At 39.6% G+C, this 19,557-nt stretch overlaps 1 protein-coding gene across 3 annotated transcripts in view; it reads right to left on the minus strand.

Moving 5' to 3' along the window:
* LOC111868074 (importin-7) overlaps positions 1 to 19,557 on the minus strand; it is a 62,852-nt gene that overhangs the window by 17,143 nt on the left and 26,152 nt on the right. For all 3 annotated transcript variants that reach the window (XM_023858443.2, XM_023858442.2, XM_033752917.1), the window contains exons 9-15: positions 18,624 to 18,787; positions 17,373 to 17,492; positions 16,145 to 16,333; positions 14,991 to 15,128; positions 10,416 to 10,602; positions 6,167 to 6,258; positions 1,692 to 1,823 (exon numbers count right to left, since the gene is read on the minus strand). In XM_023858443.2, the coding sequence (XP_023714211.1) occupies positions 1,692 to 1,823; positions 6,167 to 6,258; positions 10,416 to 10,602; positions 14,991 to 15,128; positions 16,145 to 16,333; positions 17,373 to 17,492; positions 18,624 to 18,787 (1,022 nt within the window). The remainder of the gene's footprint in view (positions 1 to 1,691; positions 1,824 to 6,166; positions 6,259 to 10,415; positions 10,603 to 14,990; positions 15,129 to 16,144; positions 16,334 to 17,372; positions 17,493 to 18,623; positions 18,788 to 19,557) is intronic.

A 19,557-nucleotide genomic window follows, 5' to 3' on the forward strand; every position in this document is an offset into this window, starting at 1 on the left:
TATTGCGTCAGACTCGAGTGCAGTCACGCCTCCGCCCTCGACCTTGAAAAGACCACCAGTGAAAGAGCCAGTAAATCGTCTAGAGGGTGGCTTGAAAATTCACAAAATGGTCCATGTACCTCCCAGTAACAAGAAGAATGGTGCCCTGAGAAAGTGTTGCATGAGTGCTAAGCACAAGATTAGAAAAGAAACAAGTATCATGTGTGAAGGCTGTGGTGTGGCTCTCTGCAAACTTTCATGTTTCAATGTTTATCACACGAAGAAAAACTAATAAAGAGGTATGGAAAGGCATTTATTGCATAAAATATTCTATTTTAATTAGTTCCTGAAAATTTCGTTTTTAAAAACCAATTTTTGTTGAAGTTGTTTAGGAAAAAGTAACTACATGCATTTTAGCGACATAAGGTTTAAAGGGCCTGCCAGGACAGGGGTGGGATTTAAATACCCTTCGTGCCAGTCAAAGAGTTAAGTGCATCAGTCGCCGAAGTGAGTTCTCCAGTCAGCAGTGAACGAGTTAGTGTGTGTTAAGGAGTGGCGCCGTGAAATATAGCAGCCGCCGAAGACAGTGTGTGTGTGATACAGGGACACTTACATAGCTCCCGTAATGTAATTAATACGTGTAGCCTACTGAAGATAGAGTGAAGAGATTATTGCGAATAGGGTTATAAAGTGTGAAACCCCGCAACTGTGTTATAATTAATTGTAGCCGAGACTTGTAGGTTGTTAAATAAACCAATTAACAATCCGAACGGCCTCTTCCAAATACAAAGCAGATTCAATACTAATAAACACTATGAATTAAATGACTCAAATATGAAAAATTATCATCTCTTGCACCACGCTGAACAAAGAACTAGACAGTATATCACATTTATAAATCTCTTGACTACATAACATGTAATTTGACCAGCTTCACACCACAGCTTCTTTACTCTCTCAAGAAAATCATATTTTACAAACACGCTAACATTTCATGTAACAAAATTCATGATTAAAGATTATATTTTCTTGTGCACAAGTTTTAGAGCAAATGAAATGTAAATGGAAGAGTATTATTTGCAACATCTGTGTCACGTTTGTTAAGTAATACTGGTTCCTGACAACCTGATATGTAAAATGGCAGCAACTTTTACTTAAGTATAACATAAGGAACAGTTTATTACTTCAGTTACCATACACTGTAAGCTTGTGTGTAAGACAAAACACCATTTCAGAAGTGAATGCTTAGAAATGAATATTTTGGTGAATATATAGTATTTTGTTTAATATATACTCATAACAGGAACACATATCAATGAAGCATTAAAACAAAAAATCTCAAACTACCAGTATATGTTATTTATCTGCAAGAATTACAAAAACATTAAAGGGCTTAATGGGGGGAAAAAATCCACTGGAATTTACAATGGAAAGATCAACCCATCTCTTAAAGGTACAGAACCTAAAAAATCCAAACCTTGACTTTGATGTTGATGATATACAGTATTAACAAGTATTGCAGTCATAAATTACTTCTCTATTAGATAAAAAGAGAAGTTTAGTCTTTTTCACCACATTTCGTAAGTTCATTACATTTACACCACAAACCATGTGAAGATGTGTGGAATTTTTTGGGGGGTGAATGACCCTTATACACTAAAAAATATAGTAGTTATTGAAGCAACAATGCTCAAAATGAACAGAACACTTACAGCTTTGCACATGTTGAACATAGCCAATACATAGTTCTCATACAACAAGAAAACTGGTGTGTCCACTGTTACATAGTTGTGAAGTGCAGGCATCATATCAGTAAAGTAATCGAAACCATCCTTCTGAAACACCTGAAAATAACAATACAAAAAAACTTCTTAAAACTTTTCTCAGAGATGCTACATGAATGGCTAGAGAAAAGTGTAATTTCTGTAATTTAACATTCAATGATGTAGATTTCCTCTAGAAATATAGTAAATATATTCATGTATGGTAATTTGTAATTTCCTATGACAAGTTCAAGGTGTTATGTTACTGGCTATGTACATTTCACATATAACATAAAGTGCACTACATTCTAACAATCACACCAAAAGCTGATTAGTATGGTTCACAAATGTGAAAAATCCTGCCATATTGCTGAAAGAAAAACAATATTCTGAAGTGGGTACAAGTATGCTGTTGAACAAAGACTCTATGTTCATCGTGAAGAGTAGATAAAGAAATGGTTTGAAAGGTGAAGAGGGATTTGATTTTTCTGATAGTTCTAGAATGGCAATGTGAGTCTCTGCACTGATGTTTTGAAGGTGACCATACTGAACTCAAATACTAAGGTAAAGTTCAATGTATGCTCATAAAATAGTTATCTGAAGATGTTACAAAGTTAAATTTATCAACAATCATTTTAAAAGAGCGTGGGTTCTTACTACAGTTCTGTATCAAATTCTGAACACAATGTGAACATCTGAGATATCTAATAATTTTGTCTTAACCTACAATGATTTTACACAAAAAGTTCAAGTTTTCTTTTTTTCCCAACAGGAGTCATATTTAAATGTCCTAGACCAACAAAGGGTTATATGTCTACATATTCAAAATACTGTGGTGATCTGTAAGCAGATTACAGCCCTCATTAATTACCAATTCTAGGTTGGTAGTCTTCCTTAAATTAATTTATATAAAAATCTATATTTCTGATGAGTATTATGATCTGGGATAGGACACTGTTCTAATTCATAACCTTCACCACAGAATTTACTTTATCTATAGCCCCCAACATTATGTACATAAAAAATAAAAAAATTTGAAGGATTTTGAGCATGTCTACACAATAAAGGGCAACACAAATCTCGTTACAACTTACAAGTAGTAAACTCCCAGCCATCTGGCACCCACATATCCAGAATTCTGAACCAACCAGTACACATTTCAAAGAAATGTAATAATTTATACAAAAACAAATTCATTATGCATTTATTATTTTCATCTGCCATGCAACAGTTCTCCCACCCACAATTAGCAGCATTACCCATCATCCATCCTCACACAAATGCCACTGTAGCACAGGTTAGCTGAATTTGTTATCGTGTTATGTATGTGTATCCAAAATCTTTCACCTATCAATTTGCTATGTCACACACAAGAACTAAGGAGAAAAAAATGTTTCGAGTTGTTTTGATTATGTGAGTTTTTCTTATGCAATTAACATATTCATGTAAATGCAAAATCCCATTCACCATATATATGACAGTATTGGTTAGTTTACTGTACATCTAGCTGAAATATTCTATTTTGCATTATAATGGTTACATTTTGTAACTCTGTAACATCCTTTTTCCACAGTAATTTCTTAAAATACCTTGAATGAATGAATGTATAAGGGGTGGACCTTCTCGGCCTTTGCACCGTGACCACAGTGATCTGTTGTGCTTCCCTTTCTGATTATCCCCTCAATAATCCTGCGCTTCGAATGAGCGTAGGATTTTGTACATGGGGATGTCGAAATAGTCACTTGGTTCCATAAAATATTGGCCCAAGTGACGTAGTCTTAAATAAGCTAAGGTCTCACATTCACACAGGATGTGTGTGGCTGTTTGATTTTCTTCTTGATACCTCTCACAAGTTGGACTATTACTTAGTCCCAGTTTGAAGAGGTGTTCTTTGAGGTGACAGTGTCCTGTAATTAGTCCCACCACCCATCATAGCTGGTTCCTGTTTAACTTCAACAGTTCCTTTGCTCTTTTAGCAGAGGGTCCTCGTATGAGTCCCTTTGCTTGAATGAGTCCAGTCAAGGATCCCCAGCATTTCTTGTGATTCATATTTGTGCAGTTCCTGATTGCCTTTCTGGCAACTGATACAGAGATGCCACAGGATGGTTCAGGTCCTATGAAAGGATGTTCAGCTCCAATCTTGGCCAATTGGTCTGCTATTTTGTTTCCAGCAATACCCCCATATCAGTTGTACCCTGTTATGTTTGGCCAGTTCCATGAGTTTGGTGGCAATCCCAGACCAATTTTGAGTTGATCTGGTGTTTGTCAAGCGCTTTAAGACAGAATGTACGAGGGGGTACCCAAAAGAAACCGAACTTATTTTTTTTTTAAACTTATTTGTTCAAATTTTAAGCACAAACCTTCAATCCCCTTCAAAGTACTCTCCACTTACACTAATACACTTGTCTAGTCTTTTATTCCATTTTTCAAAACATTGTCTAAATTCATCGTTTGAGATGCTTGACAGTGAATCCGTCATTTTTTCCTTTCATGTCTCTTTTCATTCGAGGAAACAAAAAAAAAGCTGCACAGGGCAACGTCGGGTGAGGAACAGGGGTCATACCATTTTTGGTCAAGAATTGTCGTACAGACAGGGCTGTGTGAGCAGGGGCATTGTCATGATGGAAAAACCAGTCACCCGACTGCCACAAATCTGGCCGCTGAGCTCCAAGTCACTCCCGACAGCTCCACAATTTCTTCAATGGTCCTTCGTCGATCTTCCTTGATGATTTCACGAATTTTTTCAACATTTTCATGTGTTCGGGCCGTGGAAGGACGACCAGAACGAGGTTTGTCATCAATTGACATTTCACCATTTTTGAAACGGGAAAACCACTCAAACACTTGAGTTTTCCCCATAGCATCGTCCTTGTACGCCGTTTTTAACATTTCAAGAGTTTCTGTTCCACTTTTCCCGAGCAAAAAGCAGAATTTCACCGCCGCACGCTGTTCACGAAAATCAGCCATTGCAAAAACGACGATCTCACAAAACAGTTGTCACTATAAACTCTGCCGAAACTAGTCCTTACCTTCTGAAGCAATGGTAGTCGGCTTATCGACTCAGGAATGTTAGCTCTATGCGCTCATAGCGGCAAAACGCAGTACTACAAAAGCTCTGCCCACAAAAAAACTAGTTCGGTTTCTTTTGGGTACCCCATCGTAGATGTTTCTATTTCTGTAGTTCCTATCTAGATTCTCCATAATACATGCCTTAATGGCATACACTTCTGCCTGGAATACTGTCGTATACTGCCCAAGGATGAAACTAAGTTTCTGCCTGGTGCCATAGCTGAACACACCAGCTCCAGTGCCCTTACTTATCTTGGAACCATCTGTATACAAGATCAGTCCCCCTTTTCTATTGGGCCAAAATCTGTCTTCCCATTCACTCCTGTCAGGAAATCTGACTGTGAAGGGTTTTTCATATACATGTCTCAGTATCATTTTGTCAGACCCCATTTGTAATATGGGTTCTTTTTTCATGTCCAAAACTATCAGATTTAGGTTTCCATTGATCACTGCACTGGAGACGGCAGATTCCTGCCCTGGCCTCTGCCTCCAACTGTGTATGCAGTGGGGGAGTCCAAGAAGTGTCTCCAGTGCAGCTGTTGATGTTCAAATTTCTCCTGTGATACCCAAGCAAGCCAACCTTTGCAATTTGGTAAGTTCTGCTTTGCTTTTCTTGAGTTTAACTCTGGCCACCATACGTAATTATGAGTCTTACAACCGCAGTGTATATCCAATGCACAACGTGCAGCTGCAGTCCCCAAGTTTTACAAAACATGCTTCTGCATGTCCAAAAAGCCTTACAGGCTTTATTGATGACCTTGTCCAGCTGCTTTTCCATGTCAGTCCCTTGTCTAATACCAGACCAAGGTACTTGACATCGCTGGATAGCTGGATCGTCTTATTGAAGAGGGTCAGTTCCTTAAGGCCCTTTATATTTCTCTTCCTTGTAAACAGTATAATTACCATCTTATTAGGATTGATGGAAAGGCTTGTTCTTTCACACCATCGTTGGACCGTGTGCAGAGCTGTTTGAAGACGCTCTGATACTGTCGAAAGGAATATTCCGTTTATGAGGATTGCTATGTCATCAGCATATCCTACTGTATAATACCCATCATCATTAAGTCCCCACAGGAGATCGTCAATGACCAGGCTTCACAGCAGAGGCGAGAGCCCGCACCCTGGGGACACCCCCTAGACACGGACGCCCCCAGGGTCTCTCTTGATAAGTGTTTAAAATGCCTTACTTTCACAAAACAAATTTCATGAATTAATTCTGCAACTAAATATATTTAAATTCATCAAAAAGTTTTTAATTTCTGGAATATCATCTGAATTTATTAAACTGAAAACAAAAAGTTTCTTGAAAACTCAGAAATCTTAGAAAATACATCATATAATAATGAGTCTCTTACCTGATACATGAGCTCCAAGACTTTCCACATATCAGGTGAAATATTTTTACTTGTGAGATCATAGACAAGGGACAGGGCCTCTTCATAAAATTCTGCAATAAAGAAATAATGTGCATTCCCAAGGTCTAGTGGAAAAGAACAATGTTAATACCTACACATGGTAAAATAAACAAGACATAAAATAGGCTACATGCACATTTAACTGGAAAAAAATAAAAGCAGGTAAAATCCCATGGACATGGTAAGCAGAATGGACCAGAAGCCACACCCCATAAGATCTGCCTATGTCGGTGCTCCACAGAATTCTGAATGATTTCTAAAATATTATTACTAATATAATATTGTTATTGGGTTAATCTTGATGCCAAAATACTGTCAATGTCTCCAGGCAAATTACGGCAGTAAAGTTAACACAAGGAGAGAGACTACAGTTAATATAATGAGCTGAAAACAGATGCTCCACATGTCTGCTGCCATCACTTACAGTTTTAGCAGAACCTGGTCACTGTGCATGTAGCATGTCACTGTCAATTCTCAATAATATCAGGTGCAGATAAAGAGTTATGAAGCTAACCTACTGTGGCACATTTGCTCCAAGCAAGAACTGTGGAGCCAGAGAAACGTAACTGATGTGCAACACATAACAATGGAGTTAACTGTTGCAAGTGGTGTTTTCTGTGCAGTAGATGCTGAACCTATACAATGAGGGCCAGCTGCCTTTACAAGGAAGTCTTGAGACAGCAGTTAGAAGAGTAGAAGTTTGTGTGAGATGGCCATCAGCCTGCAAGGACATAGGGAATGTCCACTGTTGGAAGACATTACCAAGTGCTACAGTTCAGACCATGACTGAAAACACTGTCTGGGTGTGGCAGGGATCTGCAAAATGTAGTCACAAGTTGTGTTAATGTGTCCAATAAATCTGAGTACCAATCCAAACCCAATCTACAGTCACTTGAATGTGTGATATGATGCTGCACTTCTTTCAGAGTTTTCTTTTTGAAAAGACAAAAGCCAGTGTGTTCAAACAATCAAATTTGTAACAAGCAGATGAAACAGATGAACAGAAGAATCAAATACTAGAGAATAAACCACTTCAATATTATAATGCATACACAATAGATGAAGAGATGATTGCTACTGTAACGTGGATGGCACAACAGGAAGTAGGGGTCATGTGATCTCTGCGTTTTTGTGAGTGACGTCACATACCCCCACTCCTTCCATCACTATGCAATGCTTGGTGAACACCCTTCCGTGCTAGGCTGTGATGTCAGGCAACAGGCGAGTCCATGCAGTGACTATTGTTAGACAATTGGTAAACACGTCGATTATGCAACAGGGAAGAGAGGTGCATTTTCTGCTGTCCGGCTGAGGGTTTATAAGAGAAACTGGAATGCCTATGGAATTCAGTGGAAGTCTAGCAGTTGCCGAGTGCGGTTGCAGTCAAACATTCGCCGGAGTTAGTCGAGCATTATTAGCAGACGGTTTCCAGCCTTCGAAGAGATGAGGTGAAGTCCAGCAGCCACAAGTTGTTAAGTTGTATCGAGTGAACAGCAGTGACTACAGCAGGAGAAGTAATTGTGATACTGCATATGGCAGTAAATGGGACACTGTATATTGTGTAACTGTAAGAGCAAGTGTGGAATAAATTCACTAGATCCAAAACGGCATGAGGTTATTTGTCACCTGTCACATACCCAACACGTGACAATTTGGTGTCAAAAGTGTTTACGAACTTAAACATGCCTCGATCTAGGAAGAATTATTGAATTTACGAGTGCATCGAGTGTTATCCTGCCCCCCCCCCAAACAAAGAAGCAAGACATTCAACTAATAATGGAAATAGGCCGCACCATAGCTCAAGCAGTTAGTCGCTGGCTTCCCACTGTGGTGGCCCGGGTTCAACCCCGGGTATGGTCAAGTGAGATTTGTGGTGGACAAAGTGGCGCTGGGGCAGGTTTTCTCCAAGTACTTCGGTTTCCCCTGCCAATCTTCATTCCACCAACTGCTCCACAATTACCCTCACCTATCATCTGGGGCTGGTACAATAGGCCAGAAGTGGCCGCAGTACAAGGGACTTAGTCCCACTCCACTAGCAATAAAAAAAATTAATGGAAATGATGGAAGAATTGAGGGCTGATATGAAGACTGACAAAGAAGATTTCCTGGCAAGAATGGACACCAATATGAAAGCCCGGCGAGAAAAGGCAGACGCCGACATGACAGCCTGGGGAGAAGAAATCCGCTCAATGTGGTTTGAGACAAAGGATACCCGAAAAGAGACGATGGCTTGCCAAGAGATGGAGGCACGTTTAGAAGAAGAGCCGACCTCGTTGGACAGGAAGCCTGAGGTGGCACAAGAAGAAGAGGTCCCCAAAGAAGACGCCAAAGTGATGCTGGTCAGAGAACCGAAGAAGAAAAGGCATAATGACCAAAAACTGGCTGTGGAGCGTCTCCACCCGATGAATCAACGGGCTCATTGTCAGGATGGGCGCCGAAGAAGAGGACTGGCCATTGCCCGGACAGGGACAAGCTGCCATGCAAAATTGGCACGGAAAACACAAACTGATCGGAAGGTGTCCGTTATGCAGCAGTGGCAAAACACAGGAGAGATGCCTTCAAGAAGGAGACTACTCAGGGAACTTTTGGATCCCGGAGAAAGGAACCGACCGTCAATTGTCTACAGTGTCTCCGCAAGCAGCCTTCTGATGCGTCTCAACCATTGTGGGGTGCCTATAGAAGCGTAGAGAAACCAGCAGTGGGCACCATTGCGCCATGGTTTCATACCAGCAAGTGGCGAGAAGACCAGGAGGAACGATGATGTCAGCAGGTGCAGACCACACTTCAAGTGCTGTTATGCCAACATAAGGAACTTCTCAAGAATGACATGATCAAAAACTGGACACTGTAGAGAGGTCGACCCCTTCCGAAACGTTAAATGAAACAACGGATTGAGGAGCCGGTAACGTAGAAGCACGGGTCTCCCCAGCAAGAATGGATGAGGAGAGAATAAAAGTGAGGAGTAAATGTGATACAACGGATCAACGAATGCTGGAGCATGGAGCTGCTTGGGACAAGCACCTTTGAAGAAGGGGAGTGCAGGTAGCGCCCCAAAGACGAACACCAAACAAGAAGAAGAACGGTTAGGCTATTCAAGATGAACAGCCTTAAGGAGGGAACAACGTGGCATATTGGCTCTATGCAGGAACTGTTGGGGCACAGAGGCCTCGGGGCATGTTCGCAATGTGAGAGTTCTGGATTGTATCAGCACGTTGCTAAGCGACAGCTCTGTGAACACTTGGATTGCGCAAAAGGAAGTGCGAGTGATGTCACATACCCCACTCATCCCGTAACTACACAACGCTCGGTTAACCTTTAAACGACTAATGGCCCCATATGGGGTCGCACAGTCCGCGCGTGCGNCACCCCTCCCCACTAGGCTGTGACATCATGCAACAGGGGAGTCCATGCAGAGAGTATTGCTAGGCAATCGGCAGCGTTACCCAGCAACGTCTCTGTAAACACGGCGAATACGAACCAGTGAAGCAAGGTGCATTTTCCTCTGTCCGACTGAGGATGTATAAGAGTAACTGGAATGCCTAAGGAGTTCAGTTGTAGTCTAGCATTTGCCGGAGTTAGCTGAGCATTAGTAGTCGGTTTCCAGCCTTCAGAGAGAGAGTTACGAGACAGAGCCAGTTACCAGAGTACTAGAGTTACGAGGATTCAGCTACGAGTTGTCATTGAATTGTATCGAGTGAATGGAANATCCAAAACGGCATGAAGTTCTTTGTCATGTGACAAACACGCAACACGTGACACTATATTATCTGAAGCTAGATCAAATCTTCAGTGCTGTACACCGAATGTGACAGCAAGTAGTTTCTGATATATATAGACATTACACTCTCAAAAGCAGGGTACTGCTCTTAAGCCAATGCATTTCTCTGAGATCAATGGTAAGTGTATGGTCAACTTGGGAAATATGCTGATTCTTCTACCAAGACCACTCAAGAAAACAGTCCATGGAGAGCCTCACCATAGCCAGAACAGCCAGTAGATATCATGTTCATGTAATGACTGATCACAAATTACTTAACTCATTGAACACACATGCCGAACCCTGCACTTTCTTTTAAAATGCAGTTTTCACTGTGCACAGTAAATCTATATTCTGGATTCCTCCGGGAGAACAATAGAACCTTAACTGAAGGGAAGTGCCACAGTGTAGGTAAGTGAAGTTAATACTTACCCATAACACTCTGAGAGAAGATATGTCCCACCACCTGCAGTACTGTGGGCTGTAGCTGTGCCATGATCTCTGGCTGGTCCTCCATCACAGTCAGCAATGTTTCAATGGTATTCAGTAAGCCCATTGCAGTAATAGCCTTCTCATCTGAACCTTCATCAGTCTCCAAGACTTGGCTAAATGTTGCTGCCTTCAAAAATGGCAAGTTAACATTGCATTTTAACATCCTGTTGTGTTTGCATTCTTGTCTTAATTGTACATACATGCAATTACCGTCTTAAATGCAACACTTATTTTCGACGTTCATGCATCTTATTACAACATATTTGGCCCCACTTGGCCTTTATCAGACATGCACTCTTGCTAAAATTGTTGCACTGTCATCATAATATGGCCTGTGTTAATGCATTGTTATTTTTAGCTTTAAATAACCTTTAAAAGCTGATAGAATTACTGATTAATGCCTCAAACACCTTACCATTACTAAAATGTATAAAAGAATTAAATGACTCTTAGAACTGGAACATTTTTTTTTGGTTGTGTGGGGAGAATATTCCATTGTATGATCATTGAAAATTAGAACTAAGTGGCAATGGCATCTGGTGAACATAAAGTCACTTATTTTCACATCATACTGTGCTGTATATTAGTTTCATGTTCCACTATGTAATGTCTTACAGATGTTCGTGGGATATCACTGCTTGTGACCCAATAAGCTTCACTTGGATTCTAAGGTTATGGAAGAGCAGATTCAACTGATAAGCCTTCCATATTCTTTTAATTCAAAATTTAACTGAAAAATGGTTTGACTCAAGCCAAAGAAATTATTTCTCAGCCAAAAGTGTGACTCACACATGCCTAATAATAGTAAAATGTGTGTTCAATATAAGCCTCTCATATCCCTAAGTTCATGGTATCTGCATAAGCAGAAAATTTGGTTTCTAGTGCTGCTGTTAATATACAGTCATTCCCAAACTTACAACTTAATGCAGATTACGAGCGTCGATCAATAAGTACCCATGTTAGGAATAAAGAAACAAATTTTTCACAATTTTTTTTTTCAACGTAATCTCCTTTGAGATTGATACACTTTTCCCAACGTTTCTGCCATTTCTTTAACCCCTCCAAAAAATACGGTCGAACTCTTCAAAATACACTTCTGTCTTGGCGATAACCTCCTTGTTTGAGCTGAATTTTTTTCCCCCAAGCCAAGTTTCCATGTTGGGGAACAGAGTCACAGGGAGCCAGGTCGGGCGAGTACGGTGGGTGCGGCAGCAATTCGTAGTGCAGTTCATGCAATTTGGCCGCGACAATTCCGGATGAACGTGCTGGTGCGTTATCGTGGTGAAACAGCACTTTTTTCTTAGCCAAATGGGGCCGTGTCTCCTTCAATTTCTTATCGAATCGGTCCAATAATTCACTGTAGTACTGCCCCGTGATCGTTCTTCCTTTCTGCAAAAAGTCCATGAGGATTATTCCCTTCGAATCCCAAAAAATCGTGGCCATGACCTTTCCGGCCGATGNAATGGGACCGTCTTTGCCTTCTTTGGAGAAGATTCACCCGGAAGAATCCATTGTTTTGGCTGTTGCTTGGTCTCTGGCATATAATAATGTATCCAGGTTTCATCAACGGTGACGACTCAATGCAAAAACTCCTGTGAATTTCGCTTAAAGAGGTCCAAACACTGCTTCGACATTGACAGCCGTATCCACTTGTTGTCCACTGTGAGCAATTGCGGCACCCATCAGGCCAACACCTTTCTCATACTTAACTTATCATGTAAAATATTGATTGCCGTTCCGTATGACATGTCTACGGCCTCTGCTACTTCGCGCACTTTAGTTCGGCGATCAGCAAGAATCATGTCGTGGACCTTTTCAACAGTTTCCTCGGTAACCACGTCTGCCGGGCGGCCTGGCCGCTCCTCATCAAAAACAGATGTATGACCACGTTTAAATTCGTTGAACCAATATCTCACGGCTGTCATAGATGGTAGAGGGTCCCCATAGACAGCATCCAACTTTGCTTTTATTTCTTTGCATGTTTTTCCATCCAAAAATAAAAAGGGAATTACGGATTGATATTGCACTTTTTCCATTGTATCGAGAAAGACGAAACACGTCTGATGCAACTGGCTGCCAAATAAAAACTAACCTATGAATCAGTCTGAAATTTAGTATGGTGTCGTTTGACAGACGGCAGTAACCTGGCAGTTGTAACTTGGCAGATGCCAACTTCCCTCAGCAACGCCACCTGTCTTCAAACACGGGTACTTATTGATCGACCTTCGTACAAGCATTAAAAAAGGGGGAGAAGAGAGAGGATGAGGCAGTGGAGGAGAGGTGAGGAAGGGGGAGAGAGAAGAAAAAAGAGGGGGCCAAGTTCATTATAGTACAATAATATGGGATACTGGTTATGTTGCTTGCGCTCAAGGCTCAGACCTGTTTCTAATATTTTAAATCCTAGAACACTATAGTTCTGTTCATTTTATTACAAAGACAATAAAGGGAAACCAAATAGACACATTATTAAACATTTAACCTATTCAAAATAATATAAAAGATAAGACAACTCTGTCCAGTGTGAATTGCTGAAGTTTTTACTACTTCAATTCTTTACACCCATCACACTGGACAGAGTTGTTTTATCTTTTATAATACTGTTAGTGTGACAGACCAGAATGAAATAAATCATATTCAAAATATGTTAATTACAGAGACTGTTAAGAATTAAGATTTCAGCCACCAAAGCACTACAACCTTCATTATGTCCAAAATTCAAGTATCAAGTCATAAGCCCAAAAATTAGAAACATTTAATTCTAATGGGTGTTAATTTAATAAGATCGTTAAGTTCTCAATTCTGTGGATTGGCCAGTCATAGGTAAAGTTGCAACTGTACATTATTAATGAAGGACAAGTGAACAAACAATTCTGTCAGAAGCAGCCAAGACTCTTTTTATTATCTTGTTGGGTGGACTGTGCTCTGCTTTACACAGATCATATAGTTACATAATTTTCCTATGAAATCCATAATACATGGGCTATTCAGAAAGCAACCTCCATTTATTCTAGGCAACTAATGTAGGAGCACAGGAGAGCTTGCACATGTGTGGTAGCATCACATGACTCATCATATAACTGGTCAGCCAGTTTTCGTTCTTGTCTCTGCTGTGTGAGTTACGATGTGTCCTACGATTTATAATCCTGCTAGCTGCGAAATTTGTGCTGTTATCTGCTTTCTTCATGCTAAAAACATGAGTTCTGTGGAAATCCATCAAGAATTAAGCACAGTTAATGGCCAAAACGTAATGAGTGAAGGATCCATAAGACAGTGGTGTAGAATGTTCAAAGATGGGCGAAGAAATGCTCACGATGAAGAGTGAAGTGGTCGGCTGGCCATCTATGTTCAACATGCTGACCATAATATTTGTGAAAGACAGCGCTACACAATTTCAGAACTCTTGTGTGAATTTCCACAAATTTCACACAGTTCCCTATAAGAGTGTCACAGTTAGGCTAGGCTATCACAAGTTTTATGCAAGATGGGTTCTGAAAATGCTCATGGGTGTGCACAAAATGCAGAGAACGCCTTTGGCTTTTCTTTTTTCGAGCGATATCACAAAGATGGCTACGAATTTTTCAATCACGCTGTACAAGTAACAGGTGATGATACCTGGGTTTCATTTGTGAATGTTTAAAAAGAGAAGAAAAAAAGCAGTCAAAGCACTGGATCCACACACATTCACCAAACGAGCTGAAAATGTTTAAACAAATGTCTGCCAGAAAGCGGACAGCAACTGTTTTCTGGAATAGGAAAGGACTGGTGATGGTATAATTCATCGAACAAGGGACAACAATAGTGTCACAAGCGTATGTGAAAACACTAGAAAAAATTGTGTAGGGCCATTCAGAATAAAAGGCATGGAATACTGATATCTTGAGTAGTGCTCCTCCATGACAATGCATGTCCGCATACAGCTGCTCACACCTAAGCACTGCTGGAGCATTTCAACTGGGAGTTGTTTGACCACCTTCCTTACAACCCTGATGTCACTCCAAGTGACTACCACCTGTTTACCTACATGAAGAACTGGTTGAGATCACTGAAATTAAGCAATAATGAGTTTATGGAAGGAATCAAAATGTGGCTAAGCTCAGACATCTTTGATAATTTGATACAAGCTTACAAACTTATTCCCCAATATGACAAGTGTCTCAATTCCTGCAGTGACTACACTGAGAAATAGCTTATTTATGTATGCATATTTTGCTCACTGCTTCTTTTGTTAACAGCTCACTGGAGGTTACTTTCTGAAGAGCCCACATATTTTACTGTGATAAAATGCATTTTTTAAGTTAAACATATCTTTACACTTATTTTCACAATATTAAATGTTTTACAAATATATTTGTGATGGTGAGGCAAAACACTTTCATCTCCTACCACAGAATATGAAACTTAAGTGTCCGGTGTAGGTACTGCGCTTGTGAGTAATAACACAGTTAAGGACAGATAGGAAAGCACATGACACACTTTGAATAGTATAACTAATTCCTCCCAAATTTTATACTTTACCAGATGTTGGCACATCTCTACTGCAATAGGCATTAGCTGCTCTGTGTAAGTGCATACAATCTTCTGCATTACACTTGTCAGATCATCATTCTCTGTTTCACGAATTATTGTCAGCAGTTCAAGAGTAATTTGTCTTATCTGGAACAAAGAAGTCACAAGCAAACCATGGCATACAAGAATTCGGACTAAACAAAATACAAGAGGAAAAACATGTCCATAGGCACTGGCAGGAGCCAAGTATGCAAAAATCCTTGTCCTACTTCATAAATCTTGAAATGTCTGTTCAGAAGTATAATACATAAGCAGATGTCATGCAGCAATGCAGAGAAAAATATTACATTAATTATGTTCACTCTACTTCACCAAAAACTAAAAAAAAAAAAAAGTATCTGTTTCTGAAATTTCTAGTCTATTATTATTATTATTAGAGGGGGTGGGTTTCCCCATGCACTTAGACCAGTTATTGGTCCATTGTGCATCCCCCTTTCATTTCTACTGTCGCCATACCCTACCGGTACTGGTGCGTGCTATCAGCCCTGTTCAGCCAACGAGGTCGGCCCTCGGTACCTTATATTTCCTGATATTTCTACCAGAGGCATTGGAAATTACTTGGGCGGGAAACTTGTTGCCTAATTTTGCTCAGAGGTCTCCTAGAAACATGAGAATCTTTTACGTGCCGTAAATCTACGACACGGGACCCATGGCTTAAAGTCCCTCCCAGAGGACTTGTTCCCTGAATTTTTCCGCCCTTAAAAATTCCACGACCTCCACCGGGTTTGAACCCATGTACCTCGAGTCATGAGGTGGGAACATTACCCCTAGACTAAGGAGGCCACTAATTTCTAGTCTAAAAAAGTGAATATGTAAAACAGGAAGGGGATGGGTGGATGCTCACAGCTGTCTAAAATAAAGCACAAATATCCTTTCTTAATATCTGTAGACATGGATCTCAAATATAATCACCAAAAAAGGAAACAGTAAAAAGACTTGATTATTCAAGGTAGGTCTACAGAGAAGAAATTACTTGCTTTAGTTAAGACCTGGTTCCCACTGACACACTGATATGCATATAAAATTATAATAATCTCTATATATAATTTAGAAAATGATACATATAACATACAAAATTAATTCTTGAATTCAGGAGTGCATACCTGTGGTTCCACATATTTCTGTGCTTTTTCTTGTGCATTGAGCAGCATCTGTAGAGCAATGGCAGCTTCCACCTTAACAGGCAAATCCTGGTCTGTCAGCAGAGCATTTGTAGTCAGTCTGACAGCTTCCGCAAGAACCGCTTCCTCCTTGAATTTTATTTCACTGAAGTAATGCAGAACCCAACAAGCCTGGAAGCAACAAACAATGGAAAACGGCCCCTTTTCTACATCCTGTAATGCATATATAGTGGAAATAAGTTACCAATACTGTCTGTTCAGTAGGTGTGCAAAGATATATAATGTGACCATATATTCTATTTTCAAACTTCTATGCAAGGACTTTACTGAAAAACGTACCTCACAAAATATGAGATAATACTTTTACCTTTCAAACAAAACAGAGAGTTTCAGTAAGATTAAAAGCACTTACCTATGCTTCTAACTTCCAAGTAATCAATCTTCTTTCCTTTTATGTATATGTAGACAAAATGTACAACACACTATAAGGGAGGTGTTATGTTTCCACTGACTTGTTAACTATAAACAAATTTTCATTTAATGTCCTTGCAACTGCAATGCCTCCAGTTCTACTATTTATGTCAGCTTTATAGTCTGTCAACACAGTATTTAAACCTACAGTGCGTACAATCAAGTGCGCACCGCGGCTGCAATTTGCCGTGAGTCATACCACCGCAGAACGGATGCAGNTTTAATGAAGATGCTATTTGAATAACTGCCAGCTGCCATTCATACTTCTTTATCCCAAATAGTCTTACCACAATGCAATAAATGTTTCATAATGTGAGCTTCACATTAGCATGAAAAAAAAAAATTAGCACATTCAGTTTCTTAATGTTATATTTTTGAAAACCCTTATATAAAACAATAAGTTTTTTATGGCCCATTTCTCACAACAAATGACTCCTAGCAAGCCAGACTTCTTTTCCACAGTTGTCTGCAATGACTGTACTTGCAGGTTTGCTTCCTAAGCTACTCACAGCCACCTTGGTTAAACGACACCCAAACGGAAGGCAACTCAGATCCTAAGATGACTGAGTTATAATCACACTTCTACAGCAAGGAGCAACTTTCTTTGGAATTCCACATGAAACACTTTTGTATTTTTAAATTCTTGTTGATCCCATACCCCTACATAACATACAACATGCAAAAGATAATCACAACCTCATTATGTAAACTACATTAAAAGTAATAAAAACACACTTACTCTAGCTCTCATGTGACCTCGTGGACTGGTAAATTCAGGGAAAACATACTGACACAGCATGTCATCCATCTGTTCTTTATATACTTTTGTCTTCAACAAAACGTCTGCTAATGTGCCAACCTATAAAATACAATAATTTCATACGAACTTTTAAATTCTGCTTGCAAAAGCATCACTTACCATGTCTGATGGAGTACTGAGTGTAAAAAAATTATATTATTTTTGGGCAATTTCTCTCTTGCCAAAACAAGCTGTACTGTGGCTTGCATGATAAATACCTCTGTACCTCCCTCCTCCATTTGAGCATATCCATAAACAAAGGAGGCTGCTTTCAAGGTATTTCAGTCACTTACAAAATATAACATTTCCTTCTGTGTTTTAACAATATATTATTGTCAGAATAATCAAAGTAGTATTAGTGTTATGACTTGAAATATATATTAGATTTAATAAGAATCTGTAAATATCACATACCTACTTAAAATGTGAATGACTGAAATATAAACTCAAGATGAATTCATATAAAATAATATACATTACAAACTTCATTTTAGATTACATTTAAAATAACTTAAAAGAGAATTTCTATTCCCATAACATATTAACAGCAATTCACTGGCTATGAAGTCTACCTGAATATGACTGGTCAACATTCTGAATGAAGACTAATCACATTCTTTGTCACACCAGTTACTTCAGAATGTAGGCCACATAAAATTCCTTCTACTTCTGCAATGAACCTTGATTTGTATTAATATATAGTGAAATTATATTTCTCAAATGATAACAGAATAAGAGGGAAGAGGTGTCCTGTAAACACTAAGTTGGAGAACACATATTTTCAAAGTGCACCTCTGCGATCTCCCATTGGCAATGTTGTTCATTTATTGTTGACACACATTTATTACTGTAGATACAAATATATTAAGAGTCAGGATAGTGTAGTCTGTATAGTGGCTGGTTACGGGCTGGACAATGGAGGGGTCGGAGTTCAAGTCCCGGCAGGTTAAAGAATTTTCTCTTCTCCACGTTGACCAGACTGGCTCTGAGGTCCACCCAGCCTCCTATCAAATGGGTCCTGGGGGCTCTTTCCTCAGCAGTAAAGAGGCAGGGACATGAAGCTGGCCCCTCACCTCAAACTAGTGCTGAGGAAAAATCTCTATACAGAAAGGAAAAATCAGGGCATCTGATTTTGCAGGACACAGGTTCACAGTTCACATTTTAAATCAATATAATACATAAAATTCTCACCATATGTAAAGCACCATCTTTTTGCCTAGGATCTGCATTTGGTGATGTTAAAACCTGCATTATGAAATGCATCGTTTTCTGCAACATATCTTTCCTCTTCTTACAAGAAGAATGGAGTAATGTCTGTGCTGCTGTTACAGGTGATACAAAGTCTTCAAATATGTCTGTAACAGTAAACAGTGAATCGGCTACAGTAAATATAATATTACTCATGCCATCAATAGAATTTCCACAAATTTTGAGAAGTTAAGGCTCATTAACCCTTTGACGTGGTGATTTAAATTCCGCGGCCGCGGCTCCTGCGGTAATATATTCAGCCGGCCATTTAAATTTTGCTCGAAAATTATTTATTCATCATTGTTCTTAAATTCTATGAGATAGGAACATGAAACTTTCACTAAAATGATCTTAAANATATGTAACGATGACTTGGCGCAGATAAAGTCGTGTCTTATTTATACTCTGTTCTACTGACAACAGGCCAGCGAAAAATCTAACAATCTACAGCAAAACCATCAATTATTATGGGCGTTATAACGTAGGTGTGCAGCTGGACGAAACATACACGTCGAACCCCCCCAGACGATTTAAATCCCTGACGAAACATACACGTCGAACCACGGCAACGGGTTAAACTGTATAACTCAGTTTGAAGAATCATTCATCATTCGAGATATGTTATATTTGGCCGTGACAATATTCCTGGTAGGAATTGAACCTCATCCATTCAGCCATAGCAATCACTTCTCTTATACTTTCTCTTTCAATATAAATATGATGACACAGCACTGTTGTACACTTTAAGTGACAGGATCAGACTTCACCTTCCACTGGCACCAACGCACAGATATGCGGGAGGGGGCACAATTATGTGTCGAGAAGTGACAGCAGTGTCCCACATTCTGTCACAAAGAGTTCTGTTGTGCTCCTGCTG

This window comes from Cryptotermes secundus, unplaced genomic scaffold, assembly GCF_002891405.2.
Source record: "Cryptotermes secundus unplaced genomic scaffold, Csec_1.0 scaffold925, whole genome shotgun sequence".
Lineage (NCBI taxonomy): Eukaryota > Metazoa > Arthropoda > Insecta > Blattodea > Kalotermitidae > Cryptotermes > Cryptotermes secundus.